Here is a 14421-nt window from a genome sequence, read left to right on the forward strand (position 1 = left end):
CCCCCATTTTTGTTTCAAAAATTTAAGTTCCTAGAGAGACTGAGAGTTTTGGTCTAGAATAGGCTATAATTTCTGATTTTGGCGTCCAAAATTTAAATAAGCACCGCCCTCGAATAAAAGCTGCACTTGAGGCGCGAAAAATTTAATGAGCGCCGCGGCGCTTATTCGAGTAAAAACGATACGAGCATGTTTTTCGCTCGTTGGGTGAAGGAGGAAAGAGAAGAGAAAGAGATTTTCCTCTGAACCGAAATGCAGTTTTCAATTGGCCGTATCTAGGGTTTAACTCACTAACTGTCAAGGGCAACAATAGCTTGACACTTGGACTTGCACGTGGAAAAGCTATATTTGTTTATTCTGTCGTACCTATTTTGAAACCAACTGTTAAATTTAATACCAAATTTGTACGCGCAAAAATTTAATTTGACGAAAGCGAGTAACAACCTTCCCACCCTCGTTGGCTAACCATGTTCGATTTAGAGATAAAGCTTATACATGTGCTTATGAACAGCCTTAGAGAAGGATTTCGTGTAAACTTCACGCAAATGGTCGTATTGAGTAAATCTTTGCAACTGACATACAGAAGGACACTGCGCTTGTCGACGGAATTTTCTCTGTCTTTCAAGGAGTGTATTCACTACTCACCTCTTGTGTTGAGTGGGGTGATGCGAGTTGAAATCTAGATACTTGTAAGTGTGCCTTGGTTTTCGGTAGACTTTTTTTGGCCGTTCAAACCGAAGAAGTCCGAAGGTTTTCGGCCGAAACGTCTCTTAAAGAAAAAATGCATCTCGGAAATGGCTTATTCTAATTATCTGAATGTTTGTTTCTTTTAGCTGTTTATCTGGTAGAGGAGGCCCTAATAGGAACATGAAAAATTGTATGTTCCCCATAAAATCTTTTTTTTTTTCTGTCTCAAGTTTTGTTTTGCGTACGTGGGGAGATCTCGAGTAAACGACTAACTTTTATTGTTTTGTTTGGGGGGGGGGGGGGGGGGGAGTAAATTTGTAAGCAACAATTTATAAATGTCGAAAAATAGTTGAACAATACGTGTTATTGCTAAAATGCACACTGATGTTCTGAGCTGGTGTTTTCTTTGGACAGGAGACTGGATGTTTATACGGAAATCTTGCCAGCTAAAGCTTCATTACTTGGCTTTTGCTCAAATTTTGAGCGAAACTCGCAATCTTTGCAGTCACAGTTCTCCAAGCAGCAGAACTTTTGGTCCCGTGCAATACAGGATGCCGTTCTGTGCTCGAGTATGCCAGTTAAAACTACTTAAGTGCTGCGAATCTAGATATATATCTAATTTAAGGTTATTTTCGCGCCGATAAAATTAGGGCTGCAGCAAACACGGTGAGCAAAATATACTATGTTTGAATAAGAATCCGCTATAACACATAGAATTGCCAATTAAATATAAATTCGGCAACGTCAATGTTTTGTACTGGAATACTCATGAACTGAAGATGCCTGCAAAAGAGTTTCAGGGGGGAGTTTCTGGTCAAAGTCAGGAAAAACGTTAACAGTTAAATCAAGGAGCATTTTTTAGTAAAAGTTGGTAACAGGAGTTTTCTTAAAGTAATTTAAGGTGTCAAAAACGAAAATTCTTCTTACCAACGTTCATTTTGCTATTTTCAGACTTAAAATGACGTCACAAAAATGACATCGAATATGACATCATCGCAATGATAAATACGTGGAAATGGGGGGAAATGCCAAGCCATGTTTTCATGTTTTTCAAATATAATGTCAATTCACTCACAATTGTTGTCTCGTGGGGCAACACATGACGTCATTTATGATGTTACAGTATTCTTTCACAAAGAGAAACATGTTAATTTAAACTAGTCAAATTAAAACAGAAAACCGTTTCATGTGTACTGTTATTCTTGGTTCAAAGTGGCGTTTCTTTATTTAAGGTTTCTTTATTTAAGCTGTCTAGTGTGTAAACAGAAACGCGTTTCCAACAGCGCTTTCCTAATTTGCTTTCAGTCTCAGTGTCAGTCCAGTCGCTAAGCTGATCAAATTTTACGCGCTCACAAGATCACTCTGCAGTCATTGTGGCAGCTGCTGATGCCTTCCCTGCTAGATATCTGTCAGACATCGTACCCCTGCTTGCTCTCTAGAAAATGCTGGGTTAACATCTCTAAAAACATCAAGAGTCCAAGAGGAGCTCGACGCCGAATCTGCAGCACAAAGATCTTAAGAAAACGTCAATTTCACGCGCGTTTTGGTAGAACTACATGGAAATGGTATCTGTCCTCCTAATGTTCACACGGGTTCAGTCGCATGTTGCCATGTCTTTTCAGGTATGAGCATCTCAATTATGCAAGATAGGATTGGAGATGGAGCAGTTACCGCAGGAAGTCTTAGAAGATTTTAAGAAGAGCAACTTTGTTGTCAAATGGAATGCAAGCAAGTTCAACCAGGTCAGTCCTGATTATAGTCTTGAGTCGCTAAATGGGATAGGGAAAAGCAGAGGAGTGATTGTGGGCAGTACCAGCACGCCATAAGCACCGAGCAGATGGGCTCTGTCCTATAACCTTCGGTCACGGATTGCTGATATTACACACTACTGTCAGCTTGGATTGAACCAAGAAGTCCCACAATAGGTAGGAAATATTATGACAAGAAGGATGAATCTTCATTGCTCACCATTCCTAATAGTATGTTCGCATCTGAACATCAAACCTGTCTTTACAACATTGCTGCGAAAGACCTGGCAACAGATGAAATGCCGATGAGCTTGGTCACAAACAGGTGAAAGAATTTGTGGAGCAAAGGTTGCAAACTGTGTCTCAACAACGTCAACCCCCCCCCCCCATATCCTTCATATTCATGACTCATTACCCATAATACGGATGTTTGTAAATGAACAGAGATGAAGAGACTTTTGTCAAGACGAAAGAGACAAAAGATGAATAAATTTATTTTTAAGAAGTGAGAAATCAAGATTGATTCCCTTAGCAGGTCAGTGGATCTGTTGGAGCCAGGGTCAGAGCGTGAATTTATGTGCTATTCCTTATATAAATCACGACTCTTGTACATGCGTTTTAAATTCCACCAAAAACGTGCTCCTGCCATTAATCTCCTCTAACTCAGTACAGGCATTCAGAGTAGTATTAAAATATTAATTTATGTTTCGCCCAAATTTAAGTAAGCAACAGGCATGTTTGCTCTTCCTTCCGGATTATTTCATCAAAACGTAAGTTCGTGATGGAATGTTTTATTGTTCTCAGTTCTTGAGACCGTATGAAAATATAAAATGACTGATCAGCAGACTTATGTCCTGCTGCAGGTTGAGGTGTAAAGAAGGAAACATGTTTAAAAAAATGTTGATCATTCTTGTGCTTACAGCAGATATTTTTTGTGGATTTGATTTTCTTACAGATTTTCAGGTTAGTAGGTTTGACAAGTTAGTTATCAGTTTGTAGGATATGACCTTTAGTGGTTTAAATACAAAACCGCAAGTGTGGTGTTATGTTTAAATCAGGGGAAAACTCAGTTGAATAAATCGTTTATGGCGTGGCATAACTAAACACAAGATGACTGGAGTAGACTGTCCCCCGCTACACATACAGCTAATAAAAAAAGACAAAACTTTGTTAAAACTGACTTACGTGGTCCCACAAAACGGTGCAATAAGCTGTACAGTATATGGGTTTGATTATTTATATGTTTGTTTATTGATTTTAGTAAGCGAGTCTTCCAAAGAGCAATACAGCTCTTAACTTTTATTAATAACCTAAATAGCTCAGGTTGAAATATTTAGGTAAAAAATGACACACAACATCAATGTTGTGAGGTAAAGCGATGGCGTTGTTGCACGGCTTAAACGCCCTGGGTGGAAGAAAAACCTTTATTTGGCCTAGAGGGGAATTGTCGCTGAATAGGGTACATTTTTTCGAGACTTTTCCTTGCGTGCACGGATTACTGTAAGATTCCGAATAATAAGCGTTGGGTTCAGTCTTGTTCGAAAGGCCTTTAGGAGGAGGGGTTGGAAGGCTTTTAATTTATTATCAAAAGGAATTCTGCGCTTCAAAAACGTGTTTAGTGTATTTAAATGGGATCTTGCGAACGACAAAACAAGCGCGGGGGTACGGAATTTTACGATATGCAGTTTCACCGTTGAAAATCGCCTTAGACAGGGTAAATTCTGTCTTTGAGTTAAGTGCAAGTTTATCTTGAGTAGTCTGAACGAAAAAAGCTATGTGTCATTGAATAATTTGCACTGAAGCTGAGAACTACAGCTTATCGCGCGTTATGAATAAGTGCTTACTCAATTCAAGTCTTTCCATAAATTTCAGCCTTAGCCTTGGCTAATGACATTATACAGAAATGTCAGATTCAGCGGAGTTCGGCCTTCACAAACGGTCGCAATGAGAATAGCTGTTTCGGTGACTGAAGATCAAAGAAGACGTCGATTATACGAATTTATTCAATCCAGATCAAGCAAGAAACAAACTTGGAGTTATGAATCTGGGTCACTTAAAACTGAGTTCAGTCGATGTACGATCCGGCTTAGTTTGTGGGTACTGATGAATGGCAAGTTAGCTAACCAAAGTACTTTTGGCCCGGTGATGTCAGATACATGAACAATATTAAAGACAGGCTAAAAAAGCAATTGCTTTCATTAATAACACAACATGTTTTTCGTATTTTTCCAGTTTGTCTTTAGTATGTACGTCTGTCATATATAGTCATTTCGAAAATTATACTTTTCAGTCTGAAACTGGTTTCTCTTCTCCCAGACATTTTATTTTCTTCGTCATAACTGATGATAGTGATCTACCTAATTCAATTTATTTGCCTTTAGACTCGTTCAACTGAGGGACAAACAAGAGAGAAGTCTGCACCTTAGTCCTAGCCACCTCTGACATATCTGGTGTCGTGAAAAGATGCTTCGAATGATGGTCCAAAATGATTAGCTGAACACCAGTTTTCCATCATCGTTTTCTCAAAAGAAAAAAGATATCTTTCAGTGACTACTTTTGCCACTAGAAATTTTACTGAACTTGATTCGTGATATAAAAAAAAGTAGACCCTGCATTCAACAGTGACATGCATGCAATCCCGGTTGGTAAGCCAAACTACCAGTCATGCCGCCTTTCTGCATTTCCTTGCTGGAGCTATTAGTTAGTTTTGTTATTCAGGAGCTGGTCTATTGGAAACAGCTCAATTTTATTGCCAAAATCTAGGGAACTGTGCTAACAGAATACTGAACCCTTGTACAATTCATTCGCTAAATGAGTTAATTCGGCAGTATCGATTAAACGCAATAAATCAGCAAAACGTAGTTACTGTATTTGGCTCAAGTGTGCTTGAAAAGCTTGTGAAGGTTAAGGCTTTCCGCCGCAGTTCAGTTCAAACAAAAAAGAAAAAACCTAGATTCTAGAAGGTCCTCCCTTCCGGCTTTATCTTAAAGAAGCCTTTTTGAATAAAGGTTCGTGATGGAATGCTTTTATTCTTAGGCATGTGCACATATACTGCAGCTGGAATCATAAAATAGTTATACATTTCTTGTGCAGACGTTCAAATTGTCTTAATTTCTGAAAAGAATACCTCCAAATGAGTTACAAACCAACGCCAGTGTTTTGTCGACGCAATACGGCATTTTTTGATTTCCTGCAAAACCTCGTGTTTATCAACTGAGAACCAGAGAGATGGCGGCAAGTTACCCCGGCTACATCAGTGGTGTATCAGCAGTCACTTCTTCAAACGCCTACGATACAAATTGGTTTATTTTCGTATCACGAATTTGCACGTGTAAAAGTTAATAAAATCGAGTAACCATTTAGGTTATGTCTTGATATGTTTGACTCTAAACTCGGGTAGAGCGTTTTTCAACTTCTTAGTGCGGTTTCCCATGTAAACCTGCAGGCTACGATGCATAGCTTTGTTAAAACGTTTTTGCTCTCGATCGCAAATTATAATTCACTAAAAAAATTACATGCAACATTCTCCTAGCTTACAAACGTTATTTTTTTTAAAACTTTATCATTGTGTATGGGTGTTTTTCTTATGACTCCGTGTGCATATTACTATCATGTACTCTATAATGAACATGTGTGATTTACTTCGCTTCCAATACAGTAAAAACCTGCTAGTAAGAACCTAAGAACCTGTTAGGCTAAAATTTGCAATTTAGGCCCCATTTTTATAAGAACCTATTTAGCCTCAAATTTGGAAACAGGTTCTTATTTTCTAAAATTGATTGAAAATGTTTACCTACAGGAAATAAGTTTGGACAAAGCATTACTGTGCATGTATATAATGCCATATTCTATATGTCAGTGCTTTATTTTTACATAAACACTTATGTGGTATATAAATTAATAACAGGAATAGGCCAAATACAACTCAAAAGTTATATAAGCATCAATGTAAATTTTCTTCAGAAAATTATAACCTACAAACAACCCGAATAGCCTAAATTTGTGTTAACTACCATTTATATAAGAACCTGTTTAGGCTAACCTGGGTTCTTACTCGCTGGTATTTACTGTATTCCAAGTTCAACGATTCTCATAAGATACTCTAATATAAAGAAACTTCAAGACAAACTTCTGTCTTGCGCTCGTGTGAAAACGTTCAAAGGATGTACCGCACTCATGTTGTGTGCCAGTGAGACAAATTTATCAACTGCTGCCTTGGTGCCGCCTCGGTGACTCGATCGGTGTGGCATGTACTTTATACACATCAGCACTTGTTAGTTAAACCACAGGCGGCCCAGGCTCTCTCGATATAACCGACCAAGCGACGAATATGCTCAAAGAATTGAGATCTTCGTCCTAATACAAAAACTGTAACCAAAAATCACTACCATTTTTCTTTTGGGATCAGGGGGCGGCGACGCCCCCTACTAATAGTAGGGGGCGTCAGCGGAGGGGGACGCCCAAAACCTGAATCACACAGACAAACAAAATAGGTTAGTGATCTTTTATGCTTAAGTGTATTTAGGAACGAAAGACATCGTCTTTATGAAGCATATTTTTGATCGCTTGAGTCGAACCGACAACGACCGTTGCAAATAATTAACGAGAGAGCCTGGGCCGCCTGTGGTTAAACTGCCAACAACAGTTTGCTGCAAATGGAGACGCTGTTTTGGCAATGCCATCCTTTTCATAGCAGAAATCTTTTAAAATATTAAGGCTTTCGTTTGTGTAAGACCTGAGTTGCCTCAAATACAATGAAAGACAATTCTGATTAGAACATTTTCGATATTTAGCCAGAATAGCAACGTTTGCGGTTATTGTACATAAGTGACAATGACAGGTTCTCCATGAAAAAGTACATGAACACAGCCTTACCATGTCATCCCGCAAGAGAAGAGGTTCTGCTAGCCAGTCTTCTGATAATCGATCGAAGACAAAAGTTGGTTTTAGCAAGGCCTGATACTCAGGTCAAAGTTAAAGCCGGTGAGCCGTGGAGAAGACAGTGTGCTTTATGGAACACACCATCATTTAAGAACCCCATGGTGCTCAACGTGAGTTCACTTTTGTATCTGTCTTGTTAGAGCGTTACCTCAGTGTAATAAACATCAGCATACACAAAAAAGTTTAACCTTGTAGCTCGACGTTTTGTTTTATTTTTAAGCAGTATTATTCTGCGAAATAAAAATATAACAACTTTCCATTCGTTTCCGAATTGGATCACCAAATGCAATGCGCGCAATCCCCAAATGAAAAACAAATTAATTTGTCTCTATATTGATATCTTTTCAAATGCTTTGCGAATTAGGATTTCCCGTCCGGAAAATGGCAGAAGCAATGTAGTAACCTTGCAAACGTTTGTTTCCTTCTCAGAACATGAGAAGAGAACCGGAAATTTGCGGCATGCGCTTAAGCACGAAAGTGTTGTGGTCAAAAGGCAACGAATCTGGGAGTCCACATGTCACGAGAATTTAACCACTGTAAGCTCCTACACTCTTTTCTCTTGTCACTGAAGCTAAATACCTAATCAAATTTCACAGCATTGTGCATTTTTTTAACTTGTCGCAACAAGCGATGACAGAGTATTCCGACGAAAGCACGGGAGTTCAAAGGGAGTGGAGTTGTCTGCTTCCTGACCGCAACTATTTACAGTAACCTAACGAGCCAATTAAGTTACAGTACACCGTAAGAATAATTAGCCAGTTATCAAGGCGCGAGACTTCAGTCTCCAAAGTTACTTAAACTGGTGCCAAGCAGCCGAGAAGTTGATTGCATGTAAGAAGGTGAGCTGGCTGGAGATTCACTACAGTGTAGGCAATATGTCTTCCAGAGTGAAATATGGCTCCGCTTTTTCGCCTGTCATCCCTTCCAAATCCATCTTAAATCATCCTTTCTCTATTAAAAACTTGCTAAATCTCGACGAACAAAGAGGTGAAGACAAGGAGGACAATAAAACAACCACTGACCTTCCTACACAGGGCGACAATTTGCCAAGAAAAACACGCCCCGTAAAAGAGGACAAGGGTCTGAGTTTAGCAGCGGATAACTTGAACCTAAATTGTCTATGGCCAGCATGGGTTTACGCTACAAGATACTCAAGGCACGGAATTCCTGCAGGTAGGTTTTGAAATTATAAATTATTTAAAAGCTTTCTGTGACTTGTTAAAAAGATATAACTGCAGTAACTGGCCACACATGTATGTCATGGTTAGTGTGGGACTCCATGTGGAATCTCATACTATGATCCTCATGATATTACGATACAGTAGTATTTAGCAATCGCACCTACTTGAAATCTATTACTTTTTTTCACGTGATAAACAGGTTTAGACAATTTGATTTTTTAATATCGGAGCAATAAAACTAAGCTGCATTTTAACAACATATAGTCCCACAATTTCTGACTATTCAAACCATGATCTTTCTCTACGCGAAGCTTTGCTTCGAAGCAGTGAAAACAGATGTATTGAAGAATAATTTTTTTGAGATCGGGGTGGGATGTATTTTTTGCAGTTTGTACAAATTTTGAAATTATCTAGTACGATGCGTTTGCGTGAAACAGATCAGCCTTTGTATAACTGTCTCCAGATATAATCCTTGGCAAGGTTCCTCGTATATTCAAATAGCTGGTGAGTTTTTGCAGTTTGTTTTTTTAGGCGGAACTACGGGAAGTGCATATTCTTCGGGTTATCATAGGTGACATTTACCAACCGGTTTAAATAAATGCTTTGATTGAGGAAAAAAAGCCATAGGCTACAGGTTTACCCAAATTGCAAACAGCCCGTCTTTCGATCGTCGAAAGACCATGATGATCTGCAGTTGTTTCTGTAAACATTCCTTGGAAGATCCCCAAAACACAGATCCAAAGTGTAAATGATGACACTTGACCAGATAAAAATGACACAAATGTTAAGAACTATTGTCAAACCGATTGCGACAAACGACCGCAGAGGTGCTAACAAAATTAGCCAATTACCTAAACATGATTAGCAACGGCAAAATTATCAATCTCACTCGGAAATATTTTGAAAAGTTTTAACTGATTTCCTGATGCGTAAAATATCAGCTCAAGTGGACAGGAGATAGACAATGCCAGCAAAAATAGTATGACGTACAAACATCACACGCGTGTCGCGCGAATGCACGCACGCGAACACTTCATTAAAACCAAGAAAGAAAGAAAAATTGTCAAAACTAAATTTCGTGTCAAACTTGCTTGGAAGCCACAAAGAAAACTCCACCGAATTGCACTCGTTTAGTTTTTTTATCTTTGACTTTTAATGCTGTTCATCCAAGAAATCCTTTCAGTAGGCATTCGAATTCATTGTCATGGGATTATAAAGTATAAACAGCAGGCGACTCACTTAGCCTTTCTCGTGGCCTGGCAAATTTGACCTAGCTTGGATCATCTACTGCAAGGTCTTATTAGTGACTATGACTGAACACAAATTTAAACTGAGAACATCACTGAAATGCAGATTAACTGAGAGCAACGAGTGATTTTGGACGATTAAAAATCTAACTCGGCTTTGCATGCATTCAGAGCAGTGAACTGATGGTGGGTCTACGTAACTTATTTTCTGGTTGACAAACTTTCGTGTTAAGTTGTAACCAATCTTGTCAATGTGACATTGATTTCTAAAAATGTTTATTTTCGTCGAGTCAAAATCGACTTAAACCGTACGATGGCTTCTGACCATGTCGTATTAACTGCTTTCCTTTCGTTTTAATTACGCAGCTAACTACTCAAATCCAAGACGGCCTCGAAAACCCATCAAGAGACAAAAACAGCGACCACTGTTTTCGCCAGAACAGCTTCAGAAACTTGAAGAAGAATTCGTCAACGAAAAGTATATATCTAAGTCGCGGCGGTGCAAGTTAGCTTCAGAAATAAGCCTCACGGAAGCGCAGGTACGCACTTGGTTTCAAAATAGACGCACAAGATGGCGGAAAGAAGTACACGAGGAGGACGAAGATCCCCGTTGGAGCACGCACACTGGAATGTATGATGCTGCAGCCTTGGGTGGTAACAGTATGATAGTACGTGGATACTGTCCATCATGAGAAAACCTGAGCCACATTTGACTCAATGCGCTACTACTTACTGTTTTCTCCGACAAGACTAGTTAATTGTCAATAACTGACGAATGGCGGCCACGTCAGGTATTTGGATCAGAGTGAAAAGAGTACAGCCTGATCCAGTAAAACCGGGCTGATTCGCGTCTGAAAAATAAACTATGGAAGCAAATGATCATTTTTGCAGCCCGACTAGGTGAAATTTCCACTATAGTGATTCGATTATAGTCATTCCTCCATATCGATTCATTTCAAGACCATCTTGAATCTTCCATGTTTTCAATCTGTCTCTAGTTGTGGTTTTTGACGGTGATCGAATCCTTTTTTCCAAACCAGTTATTGCGTGTGCATATGTACAGATCTGTAGCATCAACAATATCACGATTCTAAGTAAAAACCATAATAAACAGCATGAAATAAGGTAGATAATGAATCCGCCAAGTGAGCATAAGCCTTCATGTAATTCGGGGCGTTTTGTTGAAAGTTTTGTAGCTTTTTTGGTAAACCGAGAATATGATAACATCTTACAACGTGACTCTGTCGTTTTCTAAGCGTTGATCAGTGATAAATTTTTACAAATGAAACAGGTAGGGAAGTAAATACTCAACTACATCCTCACAAGATGCAGCTAATCACGAACTTTTAACTGAATTGTATATACCCGCTTTCTGAGTCAGTTATGAGTTTTGGCAATGATGGATCTAAAATAACATGTAATGACTTGTTCGAACTTGTTCACAAAATGATTGTACACGCCATGTTTGCAAGTGAACTGGAGTGGCCTGTGTTATCGATGTTTTTTAACTCAAAACAAATCACGAACATAACTTTAATGAAATCGCTGTTACATGTTATACACATTATACTTAAATGCTATTTAAAATGCCGACATAATGACCAACATTACACCTGATTATAGCTCCAGAATATAAACATTGTAAATCATTTGACTATTTCATTGTGTTTGCTATTTATTGTAAAAAAATAAATTATCGGAGAATCAAATAAAAGCGATCAATTTTACATGAGGTTGAATGTGAAATTTCTTACGAGTTAAAATAGTTTGAGAAAGACAACAATCACCAAAACAACATTAAAGCAGCTCGTATTCATAGGAAATGTTTCAAAATTGTACCTATTGCACAAATCCGGTTTTCAAGAAACAACAACATCAAAATATTGTTTGTGTTTCTCTGCGTTTTATCCCCCAATAAAAACACATGCAATATTCCTTTAGCTTGCTCCTGTTCTATTTTAGGTCCACCAGCTATCATTGTACTGCGCATGCCATATTCACACACTTTTTTCCGCACTGAAGCTGAATTCCCGATCAGCTTAGACGTCTAAGGTACCACTGAAAACTATTTGCTCAGAGTCAACGGCTACAGTGGAACTGCAACTGTATTATATATATCACAAAAAGAGATTTTCAGTTACAAAAACTGCTCGTCCACCAAGATGACATGATGCCAAATATATCAGCATTTTTAGATTAAAGGAATTCAAACATAGCATATAGAGAAAGGGAATAAGGAAAAAATAGAGTATATCGAAACTGTTCGATAAAGATGGGGGAGGGGGAGTTGGAACGTTCAGAGCTCAATGTCAGGTCAATCATTGTCATTTATCATATTTGGTTTTAGATCCTTTTTACATTTGGGGGAGATTGGGAAATTAACGGTGAAGGGGTGATCATAACTATGTTAAACAGTGTTTTAAAGATGGCGGACTAAATAAAAACAGAAAACATGATGCCTTTTGATTTGGCGGGCGTTTAGCCATACATCATATGCACATTCTTCGGAAGTTCTCAGTAATTTCATATCGATTTGGGCCCATTGAGAGTACTATCATATCCGGCGAAAGTATAATGTTTCATAATCCGTTTGATCACATCTTGGAACAAGAACGCAAATGCATGTCCGTTTGGCCGGTGTAAACAATCATGTCAACAAACAACACTGAGGGGTGAATCTTCAAGTACGTATGGCTGATATAAAACTGATTACATTTCTGGGGCTGCTGCATTTGGCCATTACTGCTATTAAGGACTAACTAAAAAACAACAACAACAACAATTTATTAAGGTATTCCCACAATATTGCATGGAATTACCTATTTAAACTTAAGAAAATGAAAAACTAATATAGTAAATACTGCCAGTACAGTCTCCTTCATTTATAAAGAATTTCAAACACAGAGTCCGAGCGAGCACTTCCTGGTAAAAAGATATCTATAAATTACTTACAAATTCAAACAAACGTTCGCTTAAAGAGAAAATCAATCAAAAGTCAATCAATTAACTGTTTGTTCCGGTGCATATCTCCAAAAAGGCATGGCCGTTCAAACAGCTCGCATAGTACTGAATACAGGAAGCAGAAAAATGTTACCCACAGGATGTTTTATAGAGAAATTCACCGCATGCTATCAAAATCAAACAAGGCGCCACCGAGCACTACAGACTAACAGATTCTTTTTACTGATACGGTGAAATAAAAATAAACAGTACAACAACCATGTTTCCGGCGTATCCAATCGAACAAAATCGAACCAAAAAGCAATCGAACCCAATCGAACACCAATCGTTCGATTGGGTTCGGTAATCGAACAAAATCGAACATCAATTTTGCTGTGAGTTCGATTTTCGAACCAATCGAACTAATCGAACACAATCGAACACGATCGAACTCAATCCGTTTCGATTTTGTTCGGAATCCGTCTCTTGATAAGTAAAACACGCAGGTCTGATCAGGGGGACGGTGTACCGTACAAAATGTCCGCAATATTAACAAACAGGAGCTCGGAAATCAAACGTTCGATTGAGTACGATTGTCGACTATTCGGTAATCGAACGTTTGATTTTGTTCGATTGTCGACTGTTCGGTAATCGAACGTTCAATTTTGTTCGATTGACCAAATTTTATTGTGAGTTCGATTATGTTCGATTACCGAAACCAATCGAACGACTGGTGTTCGATTGGGTTCGATTGGATACGCCGGGAATGTTTAGTGTGTATGTTCATGTATTTACTGTTCATGTAAATCTGGCTCGTTCAGCCAGTAGCGCGACTTATATTATGGCCTGAGGTTTTATATCGTAGCAAATTTGCTGTTACTATTAAAAACATAATTTTCCTTATTTCATCAAGGACCATAATTACACTTTATTTCTGCCGTCCTTTTTCCTACTGTTGTTACTAAGCTTTCCTTCTGGTATTTATTCATGCTAATTTTCCGTTAGGAAATACCTCAAATATATCTCAAATACCTCAAAATTGAATGAATCCAACTCAGTGCCAATGAAAATCAGGGCCAAAATTTGTGCCAGCATCCGGGGCTTCAAATAAGCTTCTTATGACAATTTTGGTCTTGAATGCTTAATGCCAATGAAAAACAGGGCCAAACTTTATGCTAGCAGCCGGGATTTTAAAGAATTAGCGGCCTAATGAGGAGTTCAGTCTTGAAGTGTCATGTCACATCGACATGCGTTGTCTTGCCATTTCATGTCACCACAGTGTGTTTTATTTTTATTTTTATTGAAGTGGCCTTAGAATAAGAATGTCTTATCGTGCCGTTGATGGGGACGCATTTTTTTGTTTCTTCTGGTTTCATACTTCTTTAGCATGAAAGGAGGTAGGATCCGTTATTGAAATACACTTTCAAGGTTCATCTAAGAACTGATAACATGCAAACCGAATGATGGGAGTTTGATTTCAGGGCGATTTGTCCTACTTGAACGTGCGTAGCAAGTGTTTCCGTACAAACGAACAGCTACGGGAATGCTTGCTATGCATGCTACAAATGAACACGATGCGCATTTACGGTCAAAAGTGTGTTGTTATTCGTCAGCCGTACGTAACATATAGAATAAAGATAAAACTTTATTTACCCCGACAAGGCCAATCAGTTTGGTCAT

The 14421-nt window shown here is 38.5% G+C and overlaps 1 protein-coding gene across 1 annotated transcript; it reads left to right on the forward strand.

The window, feature by feature from the left end:
- Positions 1-7952: 7952 nt before the first annotated feature.
- Positions 7953-11528, forward strand: LOC144660782 (homeobox protein engrailed-2-like). The gene is made up of 2 exons (XM_078521508.1): positions 7953-8546; positions 10168-11528. The coding sequence occupies exons 1-2, from the start codon at positions 8249-8251 to the stop codon at positions 10491-10493; spliced, it is 624 nt and encodes a 207-aa protein (XP_078377634.1). The 5' UTR covers positions 7953-8248; the 3' UTR covers positions 10494-11528.
- Positions 11529-14421: the final 2893 nt, after the last annotated feature.

Source organism: Oculina patagonica, chromosome 7, assembly GCF_052425735.1.
Source record: "Oculina patagonica isolate OP01 chromosome 7, crgOcupat, whole genome shotgun sequence".
Lineage (NCBI taxonomy): Eukaryota > Metazoa > Cnidaria > Anthozoa > Scleractinia > Oculinidae > Oculina > Oculina patagonica.

Bases quoted from the DNA above. Each gene is read 5' to 3' on its own strand.
- LOC144660782 (XM_078521508.1), top strand. From the start codon at position 8,249: ATGTCTTCCAGAGTGAAATATGGCTCCGCTTTTTCGCCTGTCATCCCT. The intron at 8,547-10,167 runs GTAGGTTTTGAA...TTAATTACGCAG, and splicing joins AAGGCACGGAATTCCTGCAG to CTAACTACTCAAATCCAAGA.